General features: G+C 37.2%; 1 protein-coding gene across 2 annotated transcripts in view; it reads right to left on the minus strand.

Moving 5' to 3' along the window:
• The window catches only part of REC114 (REC114 meiotic recombination protein), a 121,161-nt gene that overhangs the window by 88,421 nt on the left and 12,965 nt on the right, over nt 1-19,775 (minus strand). For both annotated transcript variants that reach the window (XM_032342516.1, XM_032342515.1), the window contains exon 2: nt 13,635-13,724. In XM_032342516.1, the coding sequence (XP_032198407.1) occupies nt 13,635-13,724 (90 nt within the window). The remainder of the gene's footprint in view (nt 1-13,634; nt 13,725-19,775) is intronic.

Below are 19,775 nucleotides of genomic sequence, written 5' to 3' on the forward strand. Positions count from 1 at the left end.
TTATTAAAAAGGCACAATACCAATGTTAGCAAGAATGTAGAGCAACATGGACTATCAAACAGAGCTGACAGGAAAGCAAAATCATATGACTACTTTGAAAAACAGTGTAATTAATAGTTTCTTATAATCCTACGTATTCATTTACCATGCAACCCAGCAATTCTACTCCTAGGTATCACCCAAGAAATATTAAAACATAAACAAGTGTTTACATTACATTCACATAAACACCTGTATACAAATGTTCATAGCAGCTTCAGTTATAATGGACCTAGAGTAGAAATAATCCAAATATCCATCAACAGATGAATGGATAAGCAAATTAAGGCACATTCATAAAATGAAATTCTAATCATCTATAAAAGAGAACATGACACACACAACAACAGGGACAAGTCTTGAAAACATTAAGCTGTGTAAAAGAAATCAGACAAGAAAAGAGTGCAAACTATAGAATTCCATTTATATCAGTGGTTAGCAAAGGCAAAACTAATCTGCAGTGACAGAAAGCAGAGAGGAAGAGTGGTTGCCTGGGGATGGGTGGGCATGGGGGAATTTGGAGGGGTAAAAGTTCCATATCGTGATTGTGATGCTGCTTTATACAGTTGTATATATTTATCAAAACTCCATGAATTCAGTGAGTACATTTTATTGTAAGTTATACACCAATTAAAATTACTTTCAAAAAAGCCAAAGACAAATCAAGAAAAAAAAGATTTCAAAATGTATTCAAAGATTCAATATTCTTACTCTAGAAAGATAATGCCATTACTACCAACAACAAAACACCAGTTTCCCACCAGAAAATGTGAAAGACACTGTTCTAGAATTCTGAAAGCCTGCAGAAATACCTGAGCTATGACAGCTTTCAATCATAGAAAAGATGGAGAGGTGAATCCAATGCTTGTTAACATTCCCTTAATTAGAAACTGATACATTCTGGATACCTGGAATGATAAGGTTAAGTCTCACATATAAAAGGCTGTGGCTTAGCAAAAAGTGACCTTTTTTTAGAGCCTGGAAAAAACCAGTGTCATCAGACAAGAGAGAGAGGGAGGCACTATTGAGACTCACTGTATCCACTGCAGTCATGTGTGGCTACCTCACTTCTAATAAGATTCTATTCCGTTGCTAATTAAGCAAGAACTGTAACTCCACTGTGTATGAGTATGCGTTCTCCTTCCACCCATCTGAAATGCATCCGTTGGCATAAGAAGTGAGATTGGCACAGACTCACCACTACCCTTGTTAAACGAGTTTGGAACTGGAAGGAGTGTTGGGAAGGCAAGTGAGGGAATGCTGCCTGAGGAAGTCTGGGAGGAGATGACACTGCAGCTGCTGTGTGAGTTGTTTTTTCTGTAGTAGTCATAAGAATGGAGTCCACAGACTGTTCTCTTACCTACTGACAAGTTGAGTCCAATGGATAATTTAAGAGAAGAAAGGCAAGCGAGTCCAATGTGTAAGTCATGGATGTCTCACTAATGAAGGTGGGGATGGTCATAGGTTCCTAAAGGCAGCACAGGGAGATAGGGAAGGTATGGTGGAGGATGGCCTTCACATGCCTCTTAGATGGGTAGTCAGCAACTTTTCAAGCCAGTACTGCATAGGTGCTAAAGTTTACTTAGATATGGGAGAGTATAAAAATAAAGCAGGGAAATGCTTTAACTCTTGCTAACCCAATTCTCTCCGGAGGGGAGATACAAGATCAAAAAAGTGATAGAACTGATCATAAGGTTTTTAATGTGGGAAGGGGGTGATAATATACTTATGAAGAATTCTGTCTTCCTTGCCTCTTCTTGAAAAGGTAGCCAAAGAAAAAGACTGGTTCTAATTTAAAGAATTTAACTGGGTGAATAACTTGATTTTAAAACTCTGTACTAAGACTTTCCTCTCAGAAGATTCTTAAGCTGAGACTGTGATTTGAACAAATATTTCTTAAACTAACAAGGTTAAAGTTAGTGTTTGCAGTTTCCAGAGTTCACTTAAATAGGAATATATTTCCACTCGTAAATAGTAAGACAATTTCTTTTTGAAGAATATTTGGGCTGGGCATGAAAAGTTAAAAGGAAAACAAAACAAAATGAACTCCATTATTTCCAGGATGTTTCCCAAGAAGACAGAATTAAAATGGTCTCAAGACCATTTAGATCCTATGTTTCAGATATAGTTTTATTTAGGTGAAGACCCTCATGCTGGATCAGAACTAAGTGAGATAAAAAGGAGAGGCTAAAGTCTTAGGAAATAATTTCCCCCATTTGGATATCTTTAGCATTTTGGTTTCTGCAACTTCTAGTTTGAGAAGGGAGATGCTGATAAAAGGTGGATTTTTATACATTTACAATTACATATAGAATTTTTTTATCTTCAGAGATAATATCTCAAAAGGAGTTATGAACTTTACATTTTAAAATGGGTTTAAGAAAGAGAAAGCAGACAATGTCTCAGTGAAGGATAAATGCACTCTGATCAGGAGCTCCAGCACCAGGAGGGGAGGAGACAAGTAGGGCTGAGCAGAGGCAGGAGCAATCTTACACTTAATGGTGACTGGGTGAGGGTACAGCAAGGTGCAGAATGCTGTCCCCCACAGAAGCCATTCTTCCATGTTCCCACTCTAAAAAGGGCTGACAGTGCTCAGTCTGTATCAGCCTATACCTACTCATGCTGAAAGAAACAAGAGAGAAAAAGGAAATCACATGAGACTTAATATAAAAGAAGCTGAATTCATCAGCTACTGTGTGTGTGTTACATGTTTGGAGAAATGTTTTACTTCAGTAACAACAACAAGCTCTCAATCTTACAACTCAACAACAAGAAAATCTAATCAGAAAATATGCAAAGACTTGAATAGATATTTCTCTAAGATAATTTGTCAAAAAGCACATGAAAAAATGTTCAACATCCCTAATAATTAGTGAATGCAAATTAACCCACACTGAGATACAACCTCAAAACCACTGTGATGGCTACTATGAAAAAAAAAAGAAACAGAGGGTAAAATAACAGAAAAGATCAATGAAACTAAGAGCTGCTTCTTTGAAAAGTTGTACAAAATTGACAAACATTTACCTAGATTCACCAAGAAAAAAGAGAGGACTCAAATAAATAAAATCAGAAATAAAAGAGGAGACTTTATGACTGAAGCCAGAGAAATACAAAATCACAAACCTGCTATGAACAATTATATGTCACCAAATTTGACAACCTAGAAGAAATGGATAAATTTTTAGAAACATGCAACCTACTAAGATTGAATCATGAAGAAAGAGAAAATCTGAACAGATCAACTACTAGTAAAGAAACTGAATCAATACACAAAACCACCCCAAAGAGGTAAGTCCAGGAGCAGTCACCTTCCCTGGTGAATTCTACCAAACATTCAAAGAATAATTACTACCAATCCTTCTCAAGTTCTTCCAAAAAACAAAACCAAAAAAACAGAAGAAGAGGGAATGATTCTAAACTCATTTTATGAGGCCAGCATTACCCTGATACCAAAATCAGACAAGGATGCCACAAGAAAATTATCAGCCAATAACACATCTATGATAAAAACACATGCAAAAATCTTCAACAAAATATTAGCAAACCAAATTCAACAACACATTAAAAAGATCCTATACCATGCAAATGAAAACCACAGTGAAATATCACCTTATATCTGTTAAAATGGCAATTAACAAAAAGACAAGAGATTATCAGTGTTGGCAATCATATGAAGAAAAGGGAACCTTTGTGCACTACTGGTGGGAATGTAAACTGACATAGTCTCCATGGAAAACACTGTGGAGGATCCTCAAAAAATTAAAACTAGACCTACCATGTGATCCAGCAATTCTACTTCTGGCTATTTGATCTGAGGAAAATGAAAAGATACATGCACTCATATTTACTGCATCATTATTTATAATAGCCAACATATGGAAACAACCTTAAGTGTCTATTCAGTAGATGAATGGAATCTAAAAACCAAAACCAAAAAAACAAGCTCATTTGACACAGAGAACAGACTGGTGTTTGCCAGAAGTAGATACTGTTGGGAGTGGCCAGGGTGAGGGAGGAGGAGATATGAAGACCGTAAAAGGTACAAAATTCTAGTTGCAAAATAAATAAGTCCTGGAGGGGCACCTGGGTAGCTCAGTGGGTTAAGACTCTGCCTTTGGCTCAGGTCATGATCTCAGGGTCCTGGGATCAAGGCCAGCATCAGGCTCTCTGCTCAGCAGGGAGCCTGCTTCCCCCTCTCTCTGCCTACCTCTTGGCCTACTTGTGATAGCGCACTCATGCTCCCTCTCTCTCTCTCTCTCTCTCTCTGTCAAATAAATAAATAAATAAATATTTTCAAAATAAATACACAAATAAGTCAGAGATGTATACCATGGTAGCTACAGTTAATAATACTGTATTGCATATCTGATAGCGCTAAGAGAGTAAATCTTGTTTCTCATCACAAGAAAAAGGGTTTTATGCAACATATATATAAGGTGACATATTAAGTAATGGTTGTGATGATCATTTAGCGATGTATACAAATATCAAATGATTATGCTCTACACCTAAAACTAATATAATGTTATGTCCGTGATACCTTAACTAAAGAAACAACAACAAACTAACAAGTGTTAGTGGAGAAATTGGAACCCTTGTGCAGTGTTAGTAGTGGGAGTATAAAATAGTGCATCCACTGTGGAGAAAAGTACAGCAGTTCCTCAAAAAATTGAGATAGAAGTATAGGATCCAATAATCCCACTTCTGGGTATATACCCCCCAAAATTGAAAGCAGGGTCATGTTCATAAGCACTATTACTCACAGTGAGCAAAAATTGGAAAAAACCTTTGTCTAGTGACAGATAAATGAATAAACAAAATGTGGTAAATACAAACAATGGACTATTATTCAGTTTAAAAAGGAAGGAAATTCTGATACCTGTTTCAATAGATAAACCTTAGGACAAATACTGTATGATTCTGCTTGAATGCAATACCTACAGTAGTTACATTCACAGAGACAGAAGGTAGAATTGTTGTTGCCAGGTGCTGGGCTGGAAGTGGGGATCTACTGTTTAATGAGTATAATGGGTATAATGGGTATAGAGTTTCAGTTTTGCAAGTGAAAAGACTCTGGAGATGGATCGTAGCGTAGGCTGCACAATAAGATGAATGTACTTAATATCAGTAGACTATACACTTAAAAAGAGACAAAACGGTAAGTCTTATGGCATTTATGGCAATTAAAAACAAATTTTAAAAGCCCAAAACAAAACAAAAAAAAGTAAAAATTAAAAATAAAAATAAAAAAATAAAATAAAAGACCAAATAGACAAGGGAGACTCTGCTTAAAATGCCAAGTCCAGAAAGGGGAAACCAGCTGCACTCAAGTACAAGGTAGACCGAGGATGGAGCAAAAGTCTCCCCGCCTTCTTGCCATACTAACCCTCCACAGGAAATAGCAAGAGAATGGCCCAGTGGTGGGTACGTGTGGAACCCTCTGGCAGTGATATCATCACATGAGTGCACGTGCTAACTGAACAAGCAAAATGGAAACCCATGGTATTACTGGACACCAAGCTAAATTTAATCTGAAACATTAAGTTCCCATGGGCCTCAACAGGAGAAGACAATCAGAGAAATATGAGGTTTAAGAGGAATCATGTTGAAATAGCTGCGAGGTTCAAGCAAAAAGCCCAAAGCCTTGTTGACCTGTTTGGATTTCTACAAAACATATCACAGAGGGAACTGTTACTAGGCCCTAGCCATCAATTTCTCTGAAATAAATGACTTTTTTAGGGGTTTGTATAGCTTCCACAAAGATAGTACAAATATAGCACATTTCAATCCATGCCAACAATTGGATTCTCTTATAAAAACGGAAGTGGCTAAAACTTTCCATAGCTGTCCTTTCCCTACCTTTTATGGGAAAAATTCTAAAAATATATCACAACCCAGATTAACATGAGAGGGGAGGGTGTGTAAATGTAATATCAACATAAAATTGTAATTAAGATGTGTTATGATTCCAAATGCATTTTGCTCTTCTGTATCTTGGTTCTTGTGGAACCTAGAAAATACTGTGAATAAACTGTATGAACTGAAAAAAATTACTCTTTAATTTAGGGGGTACATTTTTTAATATGCATTCTTATTTTTAATCATTTTTAATCACATGTACATCATTTTAAAAATCACATACTCCTGCAATAAAGGTAGATTCAATAAGAACTGAATATTTTAAAATATGTATTACATCAACATAACTGGAAATAAAAAAGGAAATTCATCTCAGTAGATGCAGAAAAAGCATTCAACAAAATTCAACTCCTATTCATGATTAAAATTCTCAGCAAACTAGAATAGAAGGGAACTTCCTCAGTCTTGTAAAGGGTATCTACAAAAACCTCAGTGCTAACATTATACTTTTTGGTGAAGAGACTGCTTTTCCCTAAGATCAGGATCAGGCAACGATATCAACTTTCACCATTCTTATTCAACATTGTAAAGGATGTCCTAGCCAGTGTCATCTGGGGGAAAAGAAGGAAGGGAGACAGGGGAGAATAGATAGATTGAAAAGAATGTAAAACTCTATTCACAGACAACAGATCATCTATATGTAAAATTCTATAAAAACATCTAAAAAACTATAGAACTAATGAGTGCAGCAACATCACAGGATATAAAGTGAATGTGAGAAAAAGTTGTGTTTCTACACACTAGCAACAAACTATTAGACATTGAGATTTATAAAATTCTTTTTACAATAACGTAAGAATTATGAAGTATTTGTGAATAAATTTAGTTAAATATGTGCCAGGTCTATTGTGGAAACCGCAAAACATTGCTGAGGAAAAGTATATAAGCAAATGGAATGATGAATATAATTATAACATGGTCACAGGTCAGAAGACTCAATATTAAAATGTCAATTTTTACCCAAATGATTTACAGATTTGAAGAAATCATAGTCAAAACCCCAGCAGGGTTTTTTGGGGTAGGAAAACTGATTCTAACATATATATGGAAATGCAAATAACCTAAAACAGCCAGAACATCGTTGAGAAAACAAATTTGGAGAAATTATATTACCTGCTTCAAAAATTACAACATAGCTGAAGTAATCATGACAGTCTCTTCCTGGAGTAAGGACAGATGTATAGGTCAATAGAACAGAAGAGAGAGTCCAGAAATACACCCACACATACATACCAAATTGATTTTCCCAAAGGTACCAAGGTAAATCAATGAAAAAAGGCTAGAGTTTTTAACAAATGGTGCTGGATCATTCTATCTGAAAAAAATTAACCCTGACCCTTAACTCTCACCATACATTAAAAACTAACTCAGTGGTTCCAGAAGTAGATTCCTTAAGATCCATGATATTTCATAATATAGTCATTTTTCTCAATACCACATTGCCTTAATCAAAGGGAAGAAGGGGCTCTATGCAAAATAATAAATATTAGTGTTATTAAATAATACTAAAAATTCATAATGGACTATAGGCCTACATATAAGAGCTAAAACTTCAAAATTTCCAGAAGAAAACAGAAAAAATATTTTTGAAATCTTGGAGTTGACAATAATTTCTAAAACAGGATAAAAAAGTATGAATCATAAAGGAAAAAAAGGTACTTCATCAAAATTTTAGGCTTCTGCTCTTCAAAAGACTGATAAGAAACAAAAAGGTAAGCCACAGACTGAGAGAGAAATTTTTTTTTTAAAGATTTTATTTATTTTTTTGTCAGAGAGAGAGCGAGCGAGAGCGAGCACAGGCAGACAGAGTGGAAGGCAGAGTCAGAGGGAGAAGCAGGCTCCCCGAGGAGCAAGGAGCCCGATGTGAGACTTGATCCCAGGACGCTGGGATCATGACCTGAGCCGAAGGCAGCTGCTCAACCAACTGAGCCACCCAGGCGTCCCTGAGAGATAAATTTGCAGAAAATACTACTGATAAGAGAGTTGTAATCAGAAGAACTCTTAAAATTCAAATATAAAAAGACAACTCCAATTAAAAACGATTAAAAAACATAAACAGGCACTACACTAGTAACACATATGAAGAGTTGGGGTGCCTGGGTGGCTCAGTGGTTAAGCCTCTGCATTCGGCTCAGGTCATGATCTCAGGGTCCTGGAATGGAGCCCCGCATCGGGCTCTCTGCTCAGCGGGGAGCCTGCTTCCTCCTCTCTCTCTCTGCCTACTTGTAATCTCAATCAAATAAATAAATAAAATCTTAAAAAAAAAATATGAAGAGCAAATACAGGAAAACACAAGAATATGTCATTTTATCGCACTTTGTTTTGTGCAATACTTAGCTTTTGTGCTTCTCATATGCTGTTGTTTTTACAAATATAAGTTTTGTGACAATCCTGTACAAAGCAAATCTACTGGTGCCACTTTTCCAATAGCATTTGCTCACTTCATGTCTTCGTGTCATGTTTTGGTAATTCTCACAATATTTCAAATTATTTCATTATTACTGTATTTGTTAGGGTGATCTGTGATCAGTCATCTTTGATACTACTACTCTAATTGCTCTGGGGAGTCAGGAGCCACACCCATCTGAGACAGCAAACTAATAAATGTTGTGTGGTCTGACTACTCCGCTGACCAGCAGTTCCCCCAGCTCTCTCCCTCTCCTTGCGTCTCCCTATTCCCTGACACATAACAATATCAAAATTAGGCCAAGTAATAACCCCACAGTGAAATGGCCTCTAAGGGCACCTGGGTGGCTCAGTCAGTTAAGCATCTGCCTTCGGCTCAGGTCATGAACCCAGGTCATGGATTGAGTTCCACACCGGGCTCCTTGCTCAGCAGGGAGCCTGCTTCTCCCTCTGCCTGCTGCTCGCCTCCCCGCCCCCCCGCTTGTGTGTGTTGCCGGTGCTCACTCTGTTTCTCTCTCTCTCTGACAAATAAATAAAATCTGAAAGAAAGAAAGAAAGAAATTGCCTGCAAGTGTTCAACGTGAAAGAGTCACGTCTCTCACTCTGAATGAAAAGCTAGAACTGATTAAGCTTAGTGAGGAAGGCACCATGAAAGCTGGGATAGGCTGAAAGCTAGGTCTCTTGCACCAAACAAGTCAGCCAGGTGGTGACTGAAAAAGAAAAGTTCTTGAAAGAAATTAACAGTGTTATTCCTACTCCAGTGAACACATGAATGATTCAAAAGCAAGTCTTCTTGCTGATATGGAGAAAGTTTTAGCACTCTGGATAGAAGATCAAACCAACCATGACATTCCCTTTAGCCAAAGCCTAATCTAGAGCAAGGCCCTAACTCTCTCCAATTCTGTGAAGGCTGTGAGGTGAGGAAGCTGCTGAAGAAAAGTCTGAAGCCAGCACAGCTTAGCTCAGGAGGGGTAAGGGAAGAAGCCATCTCCATAACATGAAAATGCAAGGTGAAGCAGCAGGTTATAACAGACAATAATGAAGCAGATCATAATGAAGGTGGCTACATTAAACAGCAGATTTTCAGGGTAGATGAAACAGCCTTATATTGATGCCATGTCAGACTTCCACAGGTAGAGAGAAGTCCACACCTGGCCTCAAAGCTTCGAAGGACAGGCTGGCTCTCCTGTTAGAGGCTAATGCACCTGATGAGTTGAAGCTGAAGTCAATGCTCATTTACCATTCCAAAAATCCTAGGGCCCTTCAGAATTCTGGTAAAGCTACTTTGCCTGGTTCTATAAATGGAACAACAAAGTCTGGATGACAGCACATCTTTTTACAACATGGTTTGCTAAATATTTTAAGCTCATTATTGAGACCTACTGCTCTGAGAGATTCCGTTCAAAATATTACTTCTCACTGACAACACACCTGGTCACTCAAGATCTCTGATGGAAACGTATAACGAGATGAACGTTGCTTTCATGCCTGCAAACACAACAGCCATTCTGTAGCCCACGGATCAGGAAGTCATTCTGAGTTTCAAGTTTTGTTTAAGAAATACACTGCATAAGGCCATAGCTCCCTTAGCTAGAGATTCTTCTGATGGATCTGGGCAAAGTAAATTAAAAACCTTCTGGAAAGAATTAACCATTCTAGGTACCATTCCGATGTTTCTGATTCAGGGGAAGAGATAAAACATCAGCATTAACAGGAGTTTGGAAGAAGTGGATTCCAGTCAACATGGAGGACTTTGAGGGGTTCCAGACTTGAGTGGAGGAAGTAACTGTAGCTGTGGTGGAAACAGCAAGAAAACTAGAATTAGAAGTGGAGCCTGAGGGACGCCTGGGTGGCTCAGTTGGTTGAGCAGCTGCCTTCGGCTCAGGTCATGATCCCAGCATCCTGGGATCGAGTCCCACATCAGGCTCCTTGTTCTGCGGGGAGCCTGCTTCTCCCTCTGCCTCTGCCTGCCATTCTGTCTGCCTGTGCTTGCTCTCCCCCCCCCCGATAAATAAATAAAATCTTAAAAAAAAAAAAAAAGAAGAAGTGGAGCCTGAAGATGGGACTGAATTGCGACAATCTTGACAGCATTACATGCTGCAGAGAAGTTGTTGGTAAAAGGAAGAGTCCATCAATGCAGCTAAGTTCACTGCTGTCTTTTTTTTTTTTTTAGACTTTATTTATTTATTTGACAGAGAGAGAAAGAGCACAAGTAGGCAGAGCGGCAGGCAGGGGGAGAGGGAGAAGCAGGCTCTCCACTGAGCAGGGAGCCTGATGTGGGACTCGAACCCAGGATCCTGGGATCATGACCTGAGCTGAAGGCAGCCACTTAACCGACTGAACCACCCAGGTGCCCCTCACTACTGTCTTATTTTAAGAAATTGCCACAGCCATCCCAAGCTTCAGCAATTACCACCCAGATATGTCAGCAGGCAGCATTGTCGAGGCAAGGACCAATCCCCCTACCCTGCCCCCAACTAGCAAAAAGATGATGACTCACTGAAGACTCAGATGGTGGTAAACATTTTTTAGACATAGAGTACTACTTAATTAAGGTATGTACACTTTTTTTTTTTTTTAAACATAACGCTATGGCACACTTGATAGACTACAGTGTAGGGTAAACTTAACTTATACATACACTGGGAACCAAAACATGCATTTGATTCACCATACTGTGATATTCATTTTATTATATGGCCTAATAACATATTGCAGGTTTTAACCTGCAATACCTCTAAGGTATACCTGTCAACACACAGAAAGTTGTTCAATGTCACTAATCACTATGGGAATGCAAGTTACCATGAGATATCACTAGACATCCATTAGGAGAGTTAAACTTAAGAAGAAGGACAATACCAAGTGTTGGTAAGGACATGGAACAACAGGATCCCTCACACCCACTGTTGGAATGCCACTTTGAAAACCAGCTGTGTAGTTTCTTATAACACAGATGTACCACGTGACTCAGTGACAGTTTCTCTCTGGGAATTTATCAAAGAAAAATGAAAACATACATTCATGCAAAGGCTTTATACAAATGGTTATCCCAGCATCACTCATAGTAACAACAACAACAAAAAAGAAAAAACCCAAATGTCTATCAAAAGGTGAATGGATAAGCTAATGTGGTTTACACAGATAAGTGAATACTATTCAGTAATGAAAAGGAACAAATATGGATGAATTCAAAAGCATTTTGCTAAGTGGAAAAGCCAGATACAAAAGACTACATATCCTAGGATTTCATTTACATGAAATTTTAGATAAGGAAAACAATAGCAAGAAAAAGCAGATCTCCAAGAGTAGACAGAGGAGACTGCCTACAGAGTGGTACAAGGAAACTATCAGGGTTAATTGGAATGTTCTACATCATGATTTTAGCAATGGTTACACAACTATATTCATTTATCAAAACACACCAGGGGTGCCTGGGTAGCTAGCTCAGTTGGTTAAGCATCAAACTCTTGATTCTAGCTCAGGTCATGACCTCAGGATTGTGAGACTGAGCCCTGCATCAGACTCCGTCCGTGCTGGTCGTGGAGCCTGCTTAAGATTCTCTCTCTCTCCCTCTGCCCCTCCCCTCCCCGCTTGAGTGCATGTGGGCACTCTCTCTCTCAAAAACAAAACACATCAAATTGAACACTAAAAATTACTGAGTTTATGTAAATTACACCTCAATAAAACTGAGTTTTAAAAAGCGCTTAATAAAGATTTTTTTAAAAGTATTATCCAGTAGGGGCGCCTTGCTGGTTCAGTCAGTACAACACAAGACTCCTGATCTCAGGGTCATGAGTTTAAGCCCCATACTGGGTATGGACCCTACTTAGAATTTTTTTAATGTATTATCCAATATATAAGGTATATAGGTATATGCAACAGGCAACAAATTGTAGAGTTACCTTTGTATTTCTCAGTAGTGGGTGTGGAATTTGATAAACTTAGTTTTGTAACTGCATTGCAAAAATCATTTCATGTATGATACAAAGAAACTTCTATCAGTTTGTAACAACATTTACCACTGATACAAACAGATGAAACAGACAAAGCACAAGGTGGCCCCCTGTGTAAGGAAGCCAAATTGCCTTAATGTCATCATTCAGCAAAGACTCACAATACTGACAGAGGAGAACTAGCTGTGGGCTAGGCAGCCCCAGTCCACCATCTGGAATATTCTTCATTTGAAGCTGAAGAAAATATCTTATCCTCTGCAACTAATACAAGCCCTAACTGGGCAAATAAAGCAAAAATGATACAACCATTGCTGCAGTTTTAAAAATCACAAGGAAAACAAAGAGGACCTTGAAGACACTCCATGGAGAGATGAATCATCGCAATGTACAACTATGGGATGCTGCCATCCTAACAAAATGTGTAAGGGATTCACCAAAAATTCATATCTTTTAAATATATTTGACCTATTTGTTCATGATGTCTTTCCCCACAAGAATGACATTCCACAATGATAGATTTATATCTCTGCTGTTTACTGCTATATCCCTAGCATCTAGGATGCCTAGCACATAATAATTATTCAATAAATATCTGTTATGTGAATAAATTATGCCTCTGTTGATATTCAGTAAATATTTGTATGAATTTGTATACAGATATCACTCACAGGAAAAGGATATAATACTCTTCCCTTCTATTTCTTTCTTTTACAATTCTTGGACTGTAAGTTGCATTGTTTTTTCATTTTGTTTCTAAATACCAATTCAAACCCAAACTTTCAAGCAAAATGACTATTATTTTCTCCTTTATTTACTTCTTCATTTCAAAAATTTCCTACAATATGTGTGTATATGCTCAGATTAAAGGACAAATGGACCTTTATAAAATTAGTTTTATAGAGGGCTATGGAAGTTAATAATAGCACGCTTCAAGTTTTCTTCTAGCTACTTCTTCAGATCTATCCCTCTGCTTATGTTCTTTACCTTCTCTGAAAAACCCTCCACACATTTCTCCATAAATTTAGCCTGTCTCAACCCAATTTCCCCAGTTAAGAATCCTTTCTAATACTGGTTAATCTCAATCCTTTGATCCACTTTGGCTCCCAAAACAGAACCATAAACCCCTTTCGGCCAGGCAATATTCAGTATATTGTTGTATTTCCCTCTGCTACAGAACATTGATAAATGCTTACTTTGTTGAACATGATGAATTTCTGCAGCCCTGAAGAAGCTTGAGGGTACAAAAATTAATGTAAAGCTACAAAGATAAAGAAATATATTTGCATATAAAACTGTATGCATAAAACCTACCAGCAGTGTCTGTCCTTGGGAAATGAAGAAATGACCTGATATAACGATGGTGAGAACAAGATACCCAGATTCTTCACTGGAGTCAAAAACCTTGGAAAAGAAGAGAGTGAGAGAAATGCGGGTAAAACAATACATTTCTGTAATACTAGTAAATGTATATCTTTTCACACTGATCTTCCAACTCAGAATGTTCCCTTTCCTTCCATTTAATCTGTAACCATCCACTTATACTTTCAAGTTTCTCCTTTATAGGGGCTAACAGCCAGCTTTTAAAAAATATTACTAAATTAAGTATTTGGAAATGAAGAGGATACTAATTTAAAAATAAAGAATTGTGGGCCCTGAGCTAACCACTTTTCAGTAACATATTAATAAGTTATTAGTTATCTTTGAGCCTGTTTCCTTTCTTAAAATAGGGATAATGCCTTACAGGGTTGCTGTGAGACTTCAGAGACTAGTTTCTTCAGTCATATAAATCCATTTTTACAACATCTCAAAACCCGGTGCTTTCCTTTGGATGAGCTTTAATTTGTCAATGTCACTCTTTTTTTTTTTTTTTAAAGATTTTATTTATTTATTTGACAGAGATCACAACCAGGCAGAGAGGCAGGCAGAGAGGGAAAGAGGAGGAAGCAGGCTCACCACTGAGCAGAGAGCCCGATGCGGGGCTCGATCCCAGGACCCTGAGATCATGACATGACTGAAGGCAGAGGCTTTAACCCACTGAGCCACCCAGGCACCCCTCAATGTCACTCTTAAAATATGGTGCCCCAAACTGACCGAAATGTCCTGGGTGTGGTCTATCTCCAATTACGCAGTACAGCCTACAATGACATTAACCTTTTGAGGGGGTAGTCCCATTTGAAGAATGATCTGGTATCAGTAAAACCTCTTGAAACTTTATCACTTATGTTGGTAAATCATTCCTTCACATTCTTAATCCAAACCTAAATGTAAGATCTTGCATTTATTCTCATTATATTTTTCCCGCTAGATTTGGCCTATAGTTTCAGAGGGGAGTTGAGGCAATGAAATCAAAATATCAAATAGGACATGATTCATAGGTATAGAAAACTGGGATTTGGGTCTTAAGTGACTACCTTGTATATATAGGTAGCTTTAATATACTGAAAGATAAACATCCTTGTATAAATATTAAAATGAAATTATGGATTTACCTCAATGCTCAAAGCTCAAAACAATGAATACATACCTAACTGAAATCTATCTTTATAAGGTTACTACATTCTTTTGAGAAATAATGTTTTCATAGTTTCATCTGTGGGGAATACAGCTTTAATGCTATATTTAAACTTAAGGAGTTCCTACTGAGATTTCTCTAATTCACTTTAAATTCCAACCTTTAAAAAAAAAACAAATGGTATTTAAAAAAAAAATTTTTTTAAGATTCTATTAACCTATTTGACAGACAGAGATTGCAGGTAGGCAGAGAGGCAGGCAAAGAGAGAGGAGGAAGCAGACTCCCCGCTGAGCAGAGAGCCTGACGTGGGGCTCGATCCCAGGACTCTGGGATCATGACCTGAGCCAAAGGCAGAGGCTTTAATGCACTGAGCCACGCAGGCACCCCCCAAATGGTATTTTAGATGTCAAGGAAGGTATGCTAAACTCTGCACTTTGGTGGTTATTGCTCCGTCTCTTTTCCAGGATTAGGAACTCAGTTATTTGTATGATACTCTTCCAGCCACAGTTTAAATGGTTTATCTTGAATGCCTCATGACCACTTAAAATCACAAAGACAGCTAGGAGTCAAGTACAGCTTTCAAAACTAGAGCCTGGTCAACCAATTCTTTGAGAGGCAATTTTTCAACATGACAGCTTATTTTTTACAAAGGTACTATATATGCCAAAAATATCCCCCAAAGTATCCAACAGTTAAATGTATAAATTAATGAATGATGATAAAACAAACGTATAATAATCACCACGCAGGTGAAGAAACAGAAAACACTGCCAGCCTTCCAGAAGGTACCCTAGTGCTGTCTCCCAACCACTACCTGCTCCCTCCTCCCCCTAAGGTAGCCATATTTCTAACACCATAGTTTAGCCCTATTTGTATGAATGGAATCATATAGAAAGAATTATTTTCCGTCAGTCTTCATCAGTGTTGTTGCACATACTTAAGTTCATTTGTTTTCAGTACTACAGAATACCACTCTACAATGATACCACAATTTATTATTTCATTCTTTTGTTGATGAATATCGTTTTCTAGTTTAGGTTGAGCACAAATAATGCTGTTATGAACATTTTTGTCTATGTCTTTTGTTGGCTAGAAACACTCATTATGGAGACACCAATTCCTTCCAAATTATTTTGTAATTTTTTCAAGTGGTAACTAATGACTTCCATGAGAATCCCAGGAGACTTCTCCCCTGCTCTCCAAACTGCTACTTCTAATTGCCTACTTGTGATCTTCACTTAAAGGCCCAACAGTCATTTCAAAATCAACAGCCCCTAACTTGAAGTCCAAACCTTCCCATTCATACATTTATTCATTCAATATTTACAAAGTCTTGAGCAAGTGACATCTGTTGCCTATCACCAGGAGTAGAAATCCAAGCATTCCTGCCCACTGCATTTTGGTATTGGAGTCACTGTGGAAAACACAACAGTCAAGCACTGAATGGAACAGCACTCTACTCACATAGGGAAGAAACAGAGCAAGATTAATATCTGAGCCGAAGGCAGAGGCTTTAACCCACTGAGCCACCGAGGCACCCCAAGAAATGCATTTTATTTATTTATTTTTTAAAAAGATTTTATTTATTTATTTGACAGTTAGAGATCACAAGCAGGCAGAGAGGCAGGCAGAGAGAGAGAGAGAGGAGGAAGCAGGCTCCCTGCTGAGCAGAGAGCCTGATATGGGGCTCGATCCCAGGACCCTGGGATCATGACCTGAGCTGAAGACAGAGGCTTTAACCCACTGAGCCACCCAGGCGCCCCAAGAAATGCATTTTAAATATAAAAATATAAACAGGTTAAAAACAAAAGAGTGGGAAAAACATATACCATGAGAATACCAGTCAAAGAATGTTGGCGTATATATATTAACATTAAGCAAAAATATCAAAAAGATATAAAGATGGTCATTTCATAGTGATAAAGGGGTAGGTTAATCAAGACACATAACTATCCTAAACATTTATGTTCCCAAGGACAGAGCTTAAAAATACATGAAGCAATAACTGATAGAACAGCAGGAGGAAATATATAAATCCACAATTATAGTCAGAGCTGTCAATACCCCTCTCTCAATAACTGACAGAACAAGTACATGGAAAATCAGTAAATAATAGTAGATTTGAAGAACAGTATCAACCAACATAATCTCATGGACGTTTATAAAACACTTTAACCAATACCAGCAAAATACACATTCCCCTCTAGTATATACAGAGCATTTACCAAGACAGACAAAATTCTGGGCCATAAAACAAGGCTTAGTACATGTTAAGTATGTTCTATCAAAGCTAACATTAAATTAGAAATCAGTAACAGACAGATCTCTGAAAAAAAAAACCTCCCCAAATATTTTGAAACTAAGTAACACACTTCGAAATAACCTATGGGTAAATAAGGTAAAAGAGAAATTAGAAGTATTTTGAACTGAATATAATTCACTATCTTAATAAACTAAAAAGAAAAACCATATAATCACCTCAATAGTGAGAAATATATAGAAAAAGCCTTTGACACAAACCAACATCCACTCCTTATTTACAAACTCAGCAAACCAGGAATAGAAGGAACTTCCTTGAGCTGATGAAGGGCATCTATGAAAAACCTACAGTTAGCAGGAAAGATGGAAAGCTTTCTAAGATAAAGAATAAGACAATAATGTTAGCTCTTACCACTCCTATCAACATTATCCTGGAGGTTCTAACTTTTGTAATCAGGCAAGAAGAAGAAATAAAAGAATGAATTAAAACAGTCTTAAATTCAGACAACATGATCATTTATGTAGAAAATCTAATTGATTTTCTTAGAATAAAACTAAATTTATACAAACTAGAAAAAAACAATTAGAGTTTGAAATTTTAAAAATATCAACATTTATAACAGCATCAAAAATATGAAATATTTAGGGATATGACAAAAAAGTGAAAAAGATCTGCACACTGAAAACTGACAGAAATTTAAAAACACATAAATATATGGAGAAAGATATTTTGTTCATGGATAGGAACATTTAGTATTGGCAAGATACTGAGGCAGGCAGAATAATGGTCCCTCAAAGATTTCCATGTCCTAATCCCTGGAACACGTGGATATATCTTACATGGCAAAGGAAATTTTGCAGAGGTAATTCAGGTTAAAGATCTTGAGATGGGAGAGTAGCCTGGATTATCCAGGTAAGCCCAGTATAATCACAAGGTTCTTACAAGGGAAAGAGGGAAGCAGAAGAATCAGAGTAGGAAATCTGACTGCTTTGAAGATGGATGGTATTAGTACAAGGCTAGGAATTCAAGCAGCCTCTAGAGGTTGGAAAAGGCAGAAACATACTCTCCTAGAGCCTCCAGAAGGAAAGAATCCCTACTGACACCTTGATTTTAGCCTTATTAAGATGTATTTCAGGCTTCTGACTGCAGAACTATAAGCTATAAGTCTGAGTTGTTTTAAGCCACTAAGTTTGTAGCAATTTGTTAACAGCAGCAACAATCAAAATTCTAAATTCTTCTGTAGAGATTAGACACCACATATCAAGCATTTCAGTCAGCTAACATTAATAAAGAACCCACTATATAGTGATTTATTTTATAAATATTTGGGAAAGGAGAAAAATAAAACATAGAAAGGAATGTCCCTGACCTTGAGCTTCATTCATTCAACAAATATTTATTAAGCACTACTAGACTCCAAGCATTTTTTAGATGGGAAACATAACTGAACAAAATTATTAGCTGCCCTCATGGAACTAATGGGGGATGGGATGCAGGGCAAGCATACAGTAAAGACTACAGTAAACAAATATAATTAGTGGCATTCTAAGGGTGGGATGTTGAGAGCAATGAACCCTGGTTCAGGCAATAAGGGAATGCTGTGTCAAGAATTTATATACAATAGTCAAACTGACTAACAAGCAATCTGATTTTTACTACCACCATGTGCCCACAATTTTAACCAATGTCACTGATGAACTACCCCTCCCTGTAAAAGTCTTTTTTTGGTCTTAGTTCTAAACAACCACTATAGTTACTAAGTTTGAATAAAACATATATAAGCTTCAAATTATCGGACTTTTAGTATTTATTCTTTAATAAACTTTGCTTTTCACACATTCATTTGGGAAATTCCTAATTATAATGTTGGCCCACATATATTGCACACTTAACCACATACATCTTTTTCAAGAATAGCTCACAAAGATTTGACATCGTTTGCTCAATGCAAAATTCTTGTCTCCAACCCCTTCTTAGGACAAAGTTCACTTCAACCCTGCAGTACTACATTCTACATTTCAACTAGATTCAAAACAAACAATGATAGCATAGGGATTATAAATGCAAACAGATTGGAGTTACTCCAATGCTGTCATTTGTCCAATGCTGGGACCTGTTGGTATTTATATTTGCGTTTAAAATTTTATTTATTTATTTTTAAAAAGATTTTATTTATTTATTTGAGAGAGAGACAGAGAAAGCATAAGAGGGAGGTCAGAGAGCGAAGCAGACTCCCCTTGGAGCTGGAATCCCAATTTGAGACTTGACTCTGGGACTCCGGGATCATGACCTAAGCCGAAGGCAGTTGCTTAACCAACTGAGCCACCCAGGTGACCTGTGTTTAAAATTTAAAATTTTAATTTTAATTTTAAAATTTAAACTTAAATGAGACAAGAGTGCAAGCACAAGATGGAACATTTTTGTTTAAGTGCAAATTTTAGTTCACACTCAAAATATTTTGCTAAACTTGAACAGTATTCTTAACATTATTTTAAAATTATTTAATGTTTCAAACTAAAGAACAAAAAAAGGAAATAAAACAGTAATTTTATCATTAGTTGCCTAAACTGTACCGTTGAGAGATTCAGGTTTTTTAATCACTTGTTAGTTTGTGGGTGATTAATTACATAAAATATCAGCCTCTAAGCAAAGAATCAAGGTTCAGAAGTTAACAAGATGT

The sequence above is a fragment of the Mustela erminea genome, chromosome 5 (genome assembly GCF_009829155.1).
Source record: "Mustela erminea isolate mMusErm1 chromosome 5, mMusErm1.Pri, whole genome shotgun sequence".
Classification (NCBI taxonomy): domain Eukaryota; kingdom Metazoa; phylum Chordata; class Mammalia; order Carnivora; family Mustelidae; genus Mustela; species Mustela erminea.